This window comes from Cervus elaphus, chromosome 23 (assembly GCF_910594005.1).
Source record: "Cervus elaphus chromosome 23, mCerEla1.1, whole genome shotgun sequence".
NCBI lineage: Eukaryota > Metazoa > Chordata > Mammalia > Artiodactyla > Cervidae > Cervus > Cervus elaphus.
In genome coordinates, this window is record NC_057837.1 from 17203679 (window position 1) to 17216250 (window position 12572).

Sequence of the window (12572 nt, forward strand, 5' to 3'; positions counted from 1 at the left end):
GTCTTTCTTGACTTTCCTCTGTTTCCCTGACGTTTGTGTGTGTTGAAACACACTCATCCTTCAGGGCCTGTTTCAAATTTCTCTTGCCCTGGAATGAGTTTCCTAGTGTTATGTATGAATGATCTCTGTGAAGAAGAGATTTTCTTCAAAAAGCCATGGATCTTGCTGTGATTTATGTCGGAGAGTGTTTTGCCTATGTTCTCCTCTAGGAGTTTTATAGTTTCTGGTCTTACATTTAGATCTTTAATCCATTTTGAGTTTATTTTTGTGTATGGTGTTAGAAAGTGTTCTAGTTTCATTCTTTTACAAGTGGTCGACCAGCTTTCCCAGCACCACTTGTTAAAGAGGTTGTCTTTTTTCCATTGTATATCCTTGCCTCCTTTGTCAAAGATAAGGTGTCCATAGGTTCGTGGATTTATCTCTGGGCTTTCTATTCTGTTCCATTGATCTATATTTCTGTCTTTGTGCCAGAACCATACTGATTGGGAGAAAATAATAGCAAATGAAGAAACAGACAAAGGATTAATCTCAAAAATATACAAGCAACTCCTGCAGCTCAATTCCAGAAAAATAAATGACCCAATCAAAAAATGGGCCAAAGAACTAAACAGATATTTCTCTAAAGATGACTTACAGATGGCTAACAAACACATGAAAAGATGCTCCACATCACTCATTATTAGAGAAATGCAAATCAAAACCACAATGAGGTACCATTACACGCCAGTCAGGATGGCTGCTATCCAAAAGTCTACAAGCAATAAATGCTAGAGAGGGTGTGGAGAAAAGGGAACCCTCTTACACTGTTGGTGGGAATGCAAACTAGTACAGCCACTATGGAGAACAGTGTGGAGATTTCTTAAAAAACTGGAAATAGAACTGCCATATGACCCAGCAATCCCACTTCTGGGCATACACACTGAGGAAACCAGATCTGAAAGAGACATGTGCACCCCAGTGTTCATCACAGCACTGTTTATAACAGCCAGGACATGGAAGCAACCTAGATGCCCATCAGCAGATGAATGGATAAGGAAGCTGTGGTACATATACACCATGGAATTTTACTCAGCCATTAAAAAGAATTCATTTGAATCAGTCCTAATGAGATGGATGAAACTGGAGCCCATTATACAGAGTGAAGTAAGCCAGAAAGATAAAGAACATTACAGCATACTAACACATATATATGGAATTTAGAAAGATGGTAACGATAACCCGATATGCAAAACAGAAAAAGAGACACAGAAATACAGAACAGACTTTTGAACTCTGTGGGAGAAGGCGAGGGTGGGATGTTTCAGAAGAACAGCATGTATACTATCTATGGTGAAACAGATCACCAGCCCAGGTGGGATGCATGAGACAAGTGCTCGGGCCTGGTGCACTGGGAAGACCCAGAGGGATCGGGTGGAGAGGGAGGTGGGAGGGGGGATCGGAATGGGGAATGCGTGTAACTCTATGGCTGATTCATATCAATGTATGACAAAACCCACTGAAATGTTGTGAAGTAATTAGCCTCCAACTAATAATAATAAAAAAAAAAAGCCATGGGATTTCTGCATTGGTGAAGGTGTTCAGGCTATTGTGAGCCAGGTTGTGAGGCTGAGTCACTAGTTCACACCAACCTCATTTGGACAGGTGGGTTATCCTCCTAGCACAAGCGTGAACTTGGCTTTGTACACAAAGTGGGATTGTTGTTGACGTTTTGTCAATAACATATAACTAGTTGGTTAATCTGTCTAGACTTCTAGTATAAGCCTTTAACTAGATGGATAGTCATTTTGCATAGATAGTTACTGATTGTTCTCTGTCTTTTCCCAAAATTTTCTCTACCTCATTAAATAACTTTTAATGGAAAAACAGTGCATGTACATACACTGGGTACTTAGTAAGATGGGTGGGAAGGAAGTCTTCCTTGGGTACAATTGGGTACAATTCCATATTAGCCCACATAAGTCTGCTTAGTTATTTTAAATGACTGCATAATAGTTCCTTGTATTTTTAGGCTGTAATTTACTCAATTTCCTGTTGATGGACACAAGCAGACTTCATTTTGTTTTGCTTCACTTTATTGTGTTTCACTTCATTTTCTACTAAGTGGAAGGTCTGGGGCAACCCTGCTTTGAGCAAGTTTATTGGTGCCATTTTTCTAACAACATTGGCCCAGTTCGTGTCTCTGTGTCCCATTTTGGCAATTCTCACGATGTTTCAAACTTTTAAAATATTAGAGTGTTTGTGATGGTGATCTGTGATCAGTAATGTTTGATGTCATTATTGCAGAAAGACAACAACTTACTGAAGGCTCAGATGTTAGCACTTTTTAGCAATGAATATTTTAAAATTAAGGTATGTGCATTGCTTTTTTAGATGTAATCCTGTTGTATACCTAATAGAGTACAATGTTGCATAAGCGTAACTTTTATACGCACTGAGAAACCAAAGAATTCATGTGACTTTTTTGTGATATTTGCTTTATTTTGGTGGTCTCAAACCAAAAACCGCAATATCTCTGAGGTTTGATGATATTTAGGATATTTATAGTGCTTTGCTACTTCAAACTTTTATTGGTTTTTTTAAAACCAAGTTTTATTAGGCCTCCTGTTTTCTTTCTATAGATACAGCCAAATGTCTCTTTAATGTAGTAATTATTATACCAATAAGGACTCTCTCTATTTTTTTAATGGGGGAGCTTGAAAGACTAATGAAAGGGTACCTTGTTGTGTAAGTTTGGTTGTCATGGAGCTCAAGGGCATTTCCCTTGAAGTTACCTATTGTTGCATCTGCCCTGAGCAAGAATTCAAAGAAGCTTAAAAGAGGGTTTCAAATACAAGCCTACCAGTGAGTGAAAATGACCGTATGAGGCATGGCCAGCTGGGTTAACCATAAATGTCCCTCCTGGCTTCGGGGTTATGGTTTTGCCCACCTCTTGTTCCCAGTCTCTCCGAAGCCTGTGGATTTGACATCAGGAGCATGCCGGATCTTCTTAGCAGTGGGGCATGAATGTACACTAGGTCTGGTTTCCCTGCCGTGAGAAATGGGAGTGAGAAAGGGCCGGGCCATTCTGAAGAGCCACCTCTGTCAGGAGAATCTTGGCCAAAGAGGAGATGTGTGAAGGCTGCAGGTCTCAGAGGTCTGCATGGTTGACCAAGGAACATAGAGAAGATACTGGGAGTTTAGTTTCATCCAAGTCATCACCCCATCATCCAAGTAAAAGGTGTTCTTGCAGCAAAGGCATGTATGACCCACAGGGATACCGTATGTGCCTTTCAGTGTTGCTGGCCCTTTAGCCATGGCTACAAGGAGATTCTGTAATCCCAGGAGAACGGAATCTTTTATTCTGCCATCACCTCCAAAAACCAGGCTTCCATGAATGCTCCCTGTGGATGTGCTGAGGAGAAAATGACCGACACACTCGAGTTCCGAATCCGCCTTTCAGAAGTGACTGGCGAAGAGCAGGGAGAAGACATGGGACCACAGCAGGGAAGTGAAGGGGAAAGTTGTGCTATTAAATGAAGTGTGTTCTTTAAAATATGGCAGGAGGCATTCATTTGGAATTGATTTCTCTTCTGCATTTGGATCGGTGAAGCAGTTAGCTGGAAAGATTTAGCACCAAGAAAAACCTTAAGAAACCCAAGTTGTCACCTGCAAGACAGTGCTATTTTGCAGCTTTCCCTGTGACGAGCATTGCCATCGCCCGCTCCAGTGGTTTTAGATGCGGGATGTACTTGGAATGAGAATTGATTTGGGCAACAATCACACTAATCGGATGGATGTTTAAGAACATTTCTGACATGGCTCTTGAAGCTGTTTTAGAATCTGGTGGCTAGTCATTGTGGAATTTGCCAGTTGAAGAAGAAGAGGGTATTTCTGGATGAAAAAGAATAGCTATTTTTAATGGGAGTCTTCCTTACTAAACTTAAAAAAATGTTGCTTATGTGAGCTGGCTGGTGAGACACAGGTCAAAATTAATGAGGGCTTGTTATACTTTCTTTTCTTTTTTTTTAAAAGAGGAAGTTTGTGTTACTTCTTGCTGAAGCATTGCCATGAACTATCATGAGTACTATGTAATTGTCAAATGGAGGGTTTGAGGAAACACACTGAAAGTAATAGATGTTGTATCTGTTAATAAAGTGATGCCAATTTTCATGCACACATATTTATCGTTGAATTAAGACTTCTCTCTTTGCTTGCTTGTCAGAGCTTTATTCATTTGGGCATGACTTTCTTTAGGTCACTGGACTGAATTAGCATACAATGTCATTCGTGGTATATGAATTAGTGAAGATTCTACCAGAAAGAGTTAATGCCACTTCTAAAATTGCCTAATTCCTGCCTGGGGAGTTTAGACGCCAAGACCATCTGACTCCACTACTGTTATTGTCCATTTGGATTCTCCAGGGTCAGTAAGACAACTATTGGGGTGAGCACACAGGTTTTCCTATTTTAAGACTGATTCTGCTCTGGAACAAGAGGTCTCAAAGGCACCTGTTTGTTTCTTTGTTGTCTCAAGCCAAATATTACCAACTTTATTTCTACTGTTTAGATTTTTTTTTTCTTTTCCTCTCCATCAGCCCTTAATATTGTCCTGGCCTGACACTGGGAAAAATAGTAGGCTTAGTGGAAAAGAACATTTTAGATTTATGGTCCAGAGCCTGGGGTAACATCTGTCTGTCCAGTTGCACATTGTAGTAGTGGCAGTGGGCTAGAGGTGATGGTGTTAATACAGATAATAACACAACCAATCTGATTTGCATGTAGAATGACTCAGAAGCTGGAAACCCAATGGACAAGTAATAGCTGGCTCTAAACTAATAGGGCAGATCATTTCAGCAGCATCTGATTATTTCTTGGTCTAATTTGGGATGGATATAATTTTATCGAGTGGCCACTTTAGTGTACTCTCATGAATCAGAAAGACAGCTCTGGAATTCCTGATTTTGCTTAAAAATCAGCGGTGTCTTTTAGAGGTTTCACCAGTTCAGTCATATGGACGTGTGGGGAGCACCAAAAATATACAAGTCATAGAAGGTGGTCAGAGACTAAATGTTTGTATATTTTGTGATGAAATTGCTCTTGTTTGTGAAAAGAGTTTATTTCAACATTATGTGCACTTAGGGGAGCCAGCACATCAGCTCCTCTTCTTAGGTACTAACTGATATTTGTTCTTAACAACTTCAGATTATAGATGGTAGGAATTGAGAAAGCAGAATCCAGAGATCCTCTTTTTAAAAAATTAAAGTATTTATTTAATTTACATTAAATTAAATAAAAGTTGATTTAAAATATTGTGTTAGTTTCAGGTATACAACAAAGTGATTCAGTTGTCCATATATATGTGTGTATGTATTTCATTATAGATTTTCTATTATAGATTATTACAAGATATTGAATATAGTTCCCTGTGCTATACAGTAAATCCTTGTTTATCTACTTTATATGTAGTGGTATATATTTGTTATTCCATATTCCTAATTTATCCCTCCTCCCTATAGATTCTTGTGTTTACTTTTTATGATCAGAATTGGTAGTGAGTAGTTGTGTTATCCAGTGAATCTGTGAGTGTGGCTTTGCTTTGAGTTCTAGTCTCAATATATTGCAGCACAATCTGGAGATAGGTGCTCTAAATGGCCCTAGGAGTTTTCTTTAACACCTGGAAGGTAAATGTCTAACTGTGGTTCACAAAACTCTTAAATGTCTGTTTAAAGCAAGGCATCCTTGGCACACATGGATTTTGTGCTGCTTTTCCAGGGAGCTCAAGAATATAAGGACTTTCTGGAGCCCGATCCACTTCTTTGTTTGCTTTTCCATTAGTCAATTGGGAGTTGGGAATCATTTCACTGATAGAGGATTGGGTGCCAATCACTGACTGAACTTTATAGCATGGATAGTCTATGGGGTGGATAGTTCTCATTACAACACCAGGATTCCATTCTTACAACTAACTGCTGCTGCTGCTAAGTCGCTTCAGTCGTGTCCGACTCTGTGCGACCCCATAGATGGCAGCCCACCAGGCTCCCCCGTCCCTGGGATTCTCCAGGCAAGAACACTGGAGTGGGTTGTCATTTCCTTCTCCAATGCATGAAAGTGAAAAGTGAAAGTGAAGTCGCTCAACCGTGTCCGACTCTTAGCGACCCCATGGACTGCAGCCCACCAGGCTCCTACATCCATGGGATTTTCCAGGCAAGAGTACTGGAGTGGGGTGCCATTGCCTTCTCCATACAACTAAATAGATAAAGCAAAAACAAAGCAGTCTTTTTCAGAGCCATTATTTATGAAGTTAGAAGCAAGAGGAGTCATTTAGAATTCTTTAGTCAATATAGAAAATATGACATTTCCCTCGAGTCTTGGAAATTCAGCTCTCAAAAATTGTTTACTTTCTCCTATGTGCCTGGCTTATAATCAGAGTAAGGTGCACCTCTGGGTGATGATGTGATTTGCTTTGAAATGTGGAAGAAAAGGGGAAAAGATTCAGCTTTTGTAATTTGTGCAGCTTATCTTCAGGAGATGAAAATATTTAGCACTTCATGAAGAATTTTTTTCTTTGACCTTTTCAGTAGTTCATCATAAAGATTTAATTTAATTGGAAATGTGGTGTGTTTTTAAAAAATAGAATATTTTTCTTTGAAACTCAAAGAAATATCTTGTCACAACTTGAAGAAATACCATTTTCAAGTCCTTGGGATTTTTATTTCCCCCATGATTATGCATTTCCTAAAGTCCTTTACCTATCTAAAAATCTGCCCTCTCCATTTTCCTAGTGAATTTTACTTCTATAATCAAGATAATGATTTATGGGGAGAAATATCATGCCATAAATTCACATATTAGTGACCTCAGGATTATCCAACTGTAGAATATGATTTAAACATTCAGGTACATAGGCATACAGTTTAAAATGTATCTGGAAAGGTGCAAAGAATTTTTATGCTTCGAGAGAAACGTTTGAGGATCTTTCTGCATAGGCTTGCATAGAAACTCAGAGGACTACATTATAAAGGAGGAAAGGAACAGTATTTTCCCCTACACTGAGTGGAAGGTCATTGAAGAACATCATTTGCTTGGTCCATCTGCAGCGTAGGGGAGAATCCGAGGAGAGCCTCAGGTAATGGTGATCATCAAACTGCCGTGGGCATCGCTTAGTGCCAAACATTGTTAGGAATGGAGACACAGAAGAGAACAACTTAGGAGTTCTGCTCGCATATAGGCAGGCACACAAAAGGCCACAAATGGCATGTGTTCATAAGGCAATAGAGGTATGAGTCAAGTGTGTGAGCCTCAGATTGAGGGCCTCATTCTGTCTGAGGGGAAGACAATTGAGAAAGCCTTCAAAGATAAGGAAATACATCAATGAGGCCCTTTAAAATATAAACAGAGTTTTGCCAAGCAGAAAGAAAAAGGAATGGTATTCAAGAAAGGAGGTGGGTGGACTGGAACCCACCTCAAGTGATGTGAAAGGGCATGGGTGTATTTGGGAAATGCTAGCTGACCTTTGTGGTTGAGTGGAGATGATGTGTGCATGGTGGGGCACGCTTTTGCTGGGGAGGATGGCCTACTGGTGGAGGAGCTTGCAGGTTGGGGTCAAATTGGGGAGAGCTTTGAATGTCATGGAAGTGAAAGTATTGGTCACTCAGTCGTGTCTGACTCTTTGTAACCCCGCCAGGCTCCTCTGTGCCCGCCAGGCTCCTCTGTGCGTATAATTCTCCAGGCAAGAATTCTGGAGTGGGTTGCCATTTCCTTCCCCGGAAGATCTTCCAACTCATAGATCAAACCTAGATCTCCTGCATTGCAGGCAGATTCTTTACTGTCTGAGCCACCAGGAAGCCCTTTGAACACCATGAAAACTTGCAAAGGAGTTTAAACTTTATCCTGTGTAGACTTGAAGCCTCAGTGTTTTAAGTAGGGTAGCCACATAATCAGATCTTTGCTTTGGAAAAATAATTCCAGGAATAGGTAGAAGATAGTGGTGGGAAGTAGGCTTGCTGAGGCCAGAGGAGCCAGGAGAGAGTCCTGAGTGGAATAACTGGAACTCAAAGCAGTGGTGTGGGGATGGAAAGACAGATGGTCATCTGAGAGTCTTGTTAGTGGAAACCTGGATCTACTAGGTGATGGAAGTGGAAAAGGAATGAGGTTGAGTTCTAGGCTGGTTTCCTTAATCTACAGAAATGAGAACGGGTATAAGAGAGAGAAGTTTGGGGAAGAAGATACTAGGACCGTAGTAGGCAGCTGGAAAGGTGAGATTTGCACACGAGATGAGATGAGGGAGGTTATAGTTTAGATCAAGGTTAGGGGGCCATGAGGAGATGGGTGGTGGTGTGGAAACAGGAAATATCCCCAGATTTCCCTGGGGAGGGTATAGAATAGGATGAAGACTGGGCTGAGGATGGGACTTAGGGGATCGCTGACATTTGATGAGAAGAGAAGGAACAGGTGGCGATGAGAGAAGCTGGATGTTCAGATGGAAGGAGAGAGCTGTCGTAGAACTAAGAAGGAGGGAGTTTTAGGAAGGAGGCTCCCGCCGTCAGAGGTCACACGAGAGACTGATCGGGTGAGCAGCAGGAGAGCCCTGGGTACAGCGTTTGGTAGACCCCTGCCACCTCCCAGTGGCCAGCCCTCCTGGTTCTAGTCGAGGGGTGACAAAGGGAAGAGTCAGATCACGGGAGGAGGACAAGGGGGTGCCAGGCAGGAGTGGCCACCGCACAGACTGCCAGTTCAAGCTTCAAGCGTGGCTCAGTCTGGCCGAAAGGCTCTCCCGCTCAGTATGAAATGCCCAGCACTTATATCTTACAGCCCTGGAGTGCAACCTGCTCTGATCTCCCTGTATTTTGTATAACTTGGTAACTGTCATTCCCTACTTGCGTTCTTAGGAATTTATCTCCCTGGGTTATCTGGAGACTTTCTGGCTCTCAGATAATTTTTCTTGCTGTCTTCCTTCCCATGACCAGCCCCCTCCCAGCCTTCCTCTCTCTGCCTGTCTCCCTCACCTTCCCCCGACCGCACACAAGCAGACACATGCCTGACTTTGTTGTGTAATTACACTGAAAGTGCCCCCACCCTTCGTTCATGAGTTTCTGCTTCTGATATTTTTAATTAGCTTTCTTGGAATGGGAAAGTGTCTTCCAGTGATTTATGTTTATTGTAGGAACAATAACAATTTATGCTTATCTTATATCCCCTGAAGACCTGTGAGCTCTCCAGGTCTTTGGAAAGCTTAAAGCTAGGTAGATAGATGCACATCGTTTGGCTCAGCGAGGCAGTGAGGTGGATTTGCACCCCCGGGCCGGGAGGACAGGAGGACAGCTCACCGAAAGGCAATGTCTGACTCTCCCTTTCTGTCACCCGCCCCTCTTGTGGGGCAGGCTCCCTGCTAGCAGCCCAGCAGAGTGTCTTGAAAAGGCCCTGGGAAAGGTTAGGAAACCTGCGTTTTCTTTTCTGACCCTTATTGCCTGGGCCTCAGTATCTTCCTCTGCAAAACAGTCGGCAGTCACTTCCTGCGCACTTCTTGGGTTGCCGTGTGAATTGGATTCATTGATACGGGTCGAAGCACTTTGTAAATGTCAAGTGGTACGTAACATCCAGTGCCTCCAGTTATTCATATAGCTTCTTTCTCCTTTAGAGAGGTAATGAGTGAAAAGCCTTCTCAAATTTTTCCAGTGTAACCATTTTTTAAGAATTAATTCTTATTAGAGTATCGTTCCTTTACAATGCTGTGTTAGTTCCTGCCATACGGCTATACATATACATGGGCTTCCCAGGCGGCGCTAGTGGTAAAGAACCCGCCTGCCAATGCAGGAGACGTAAGAGACACGGGTTCCATCCCTGGGTCGGGAAGATCCCCTGGAGGAGGGCATGGCGACCCACTTCAGTATTCTTTTCCTGGAGAATTCCGTGGACAGAGGAGCCTGGCAGGCTACAGTCCATGGGGTTGCAAAGAGTCGGACGTGACTGAAGTGACTTAGCACACGTACGTGTACATACATCCCCTCTGTTTGGATTTCCTTCCCGCTTAGGCCACCAGAGAGCTCCGAGAAGCGCTCCCTCTGCTGTACCGTGGGTTGCCCTTGGTTGTCTACTTTACATATAGTGTCAGTAGCATGTGTGTGTCAATTCCAGTTCCTCCCGTCCCCCCTTCCCCCGGGAGCGAGTCCATAACCCTTCACGTTCCTTCCCCCTAGGAGCCCTCACTGGGAGGGGAATTCACCTCAGTTCATCCCCAGACACACATGAGCAGGAAGAGCAGCTGCTGGGTGGAGGATTCCTTCAAGTTGTTATGAATTGGCTTTTTTGGGTGAAAGCCATTGGCAGTGACCAAATGCCACTGGGAATGTCTAATACCATATATCACTCTGATAAATCTGCCCCAGGTTTTATGTATTTCCGTTTCATAATTGCTGTTCTGGCTGAGCCGAGAAGGTGTCTGTGTATGCGAGGCATGTGGAGGGTGGGGGAGACTGTGACTTGGCCCGTGATCTTTACTCTGACATATTCCATTTGGTTCTTTTGTGGACTGCCTATCTTCTGTCTCTTGGCTTTCTATAATTAGATACAGGCCTTGAAGACAGATTCCTCTCTCAAGAGTTGGGGTTCAGGAGGAACACTTGCCCTGAAGACTCACAGTTAATTGCACTGAGTGGTGAATTCCTCCCACTGGAAAGCATTTAAAGTCTGTCTGTGAGTCTGTCTTTGCTCTGGGACAGATGCCTCTCCCTGTCTGGTGGCACAGGATGGGGAGAGAAAAGTCCGCTCTTGCTTAGGCATCTGTTGTTTTTCCTTTAACTAATTTTTATTGGAGTTTAGTTGATTTGCAATGTTGTGTTAATTTTGGGTATACAGCAGAGTGGATCAGTTATGCATATACAGGTATCCACTCTTTTTTAGATTCTTTTCCCATATAGGCCATTACAGAGCATTGAGTAGAGTTCCCTGTGTTATGCAGGAGGTCTTTATTATCTATTTTATATATAGTAGTGTATATGTGTTAATCCCAGTCTCCCAGATTTTCCCATGGCCCCCAATTCCCCCCTTGGTAACCGTAAGTTATCTGCATCTGTGACTCTATTTCTATTTTGTAAATAGGTTCATTTGTGCATTTTTTTCAGATTTCACACTAAGCAATATCACATGGTGTGACTCTTTCTCTGTCTGACTTACTTCACTCAGTATTATGATCTTTAGGTCCATCTATGTTGCTGCAAATGGCATTATTTTGTTCTCTTTTATGGCTGAGTAGTGTTCCGTTGTGTATATGTACCCCATCTTCTTTATCCATTCATCCATTGCTTAGGCATCTCTGTGATGTTGCCTGAAGAACAAAGGCCCCAAGGCACCAGTGTTGGGATGACATTGGTCCTTCTAGTGGCCGGAGAGTTTGTCTCTGATCATAATTGTTTAGCAGCTGTGTTTAGTGTCCCTCAGAGGAAATAGGAGCTGCTCCTGAAAGTCTGGGGACCAAGAATGACTCAGTGACTTTCTGTGGCCTGCTCAAAGCCCACGTTACTGAGATCTGCAGCAGACCACGAAGGTGTCTGTTTTTGTTTGAGTCATTAGAGAAGTTGTGCCCCCTCCCGAGAGTGGCACCCGAGGTTTTCTGCTGGAGATAGAGAAGGTGGCAGGTGGACGGACAAGCCTGCCTCTGGGGCTCCTGGACCACCTCTTGGGAGATATGTAATCTCTGGGCCTGAATGTTCTGGTTACATTTTCAGTTTGGGGCTCTGACCTCACAGAGGAAGATTTATGTTTTCAGGCAGGAAAGTCTCCCTGACTCAGGGCATCATGTTTGTTTTTGTTTGTTTGACTTAAAAAAGAAATAAGCTGCTCACTGCAGCCATGCCCAGCCCTACCAGTTAACCCGTGTCAATACTACATGTTGTACACATTAATTACACTTTTACTTATCTGTGAGAATTAATTTCAGGTTTGCGAAGTGCTCTGAAATTCTCTTGGGACTGAAAGGGTCTGGGAGGAATCTAGACATTTGAATGTTACCCTCTTGTCTGCTTGGATTTGGGGGTGCTGATGGCTTCAGATGGGTGCAGTCTTTTCTGCAGGAACCTTCCTGAAGCATTTCTGTGGCTCCTGAGTTATCACTGCTTGGTTGTTCTCAGAGTGGCAGGTGACAGGGGGAGGTGGCCACACCCACGTGGACATCCCCGTGTCCCTTTGCAAGTGGTCACCCTTGCCTCTGTCTACTCTTTGCATAAAGACGTTTGGTTAGGAGTGTGGTTGGATTAAAAAAATCACCAGGGATCCTTCTTATTGTTGCTATTACTCTTGATTTTGGTAGTGGGATCAGAGGAGCTGTCAGGAGTCTCCAGATCTCCTGAATCTAATCTGATTTTTTTTCTCCCTCTTTGTTCACAGTGGGGCATTTTCAGAAGTGGTCTTAGCTGAAGAGAAGGCAACTGGAAAACTCTTTGCGGTCAAGTGTATCCCCAAGAAGGCGCTGAAGGGCAAAGAAAGCAGCATTGAGAATGAGATCGCCGTCCTGAGAAAGTGAGTGCAGGAGGACAGCCTCCCCACCCCCTCACTGGGGGTCATGCTCAGATGATGGGGTTTTTCATGCAAGGGAAGGA

At 43.0% G+C, this 12572-nt stretch overlaps 1 protein-coding gene across 3 annotated transcripts in view; it reads left to right on the forward strand.

The window, feature by feature from the left end:
* Positions 1–12572, forward strand: part of CAMK1D (calcium/calmodulin dependent protein kinase ID) — a 387831-nt gene that overhangs the window by 137544 nt on the left and 237715 nt on the right. For all 3 annotated transcript variants that reach the window (XM_043883877.1, XM_043883876.1, XM_043883878.1), the window contains exon 2: positions 12361–12492. In XM_043883877.1, coding sequence (XP_043739812.1) covers positions 12361–12492 — 132 coding nt within the window. The remainder of the gene's footprint in view (positions 1–12360; positions 12493–12572) is intronic.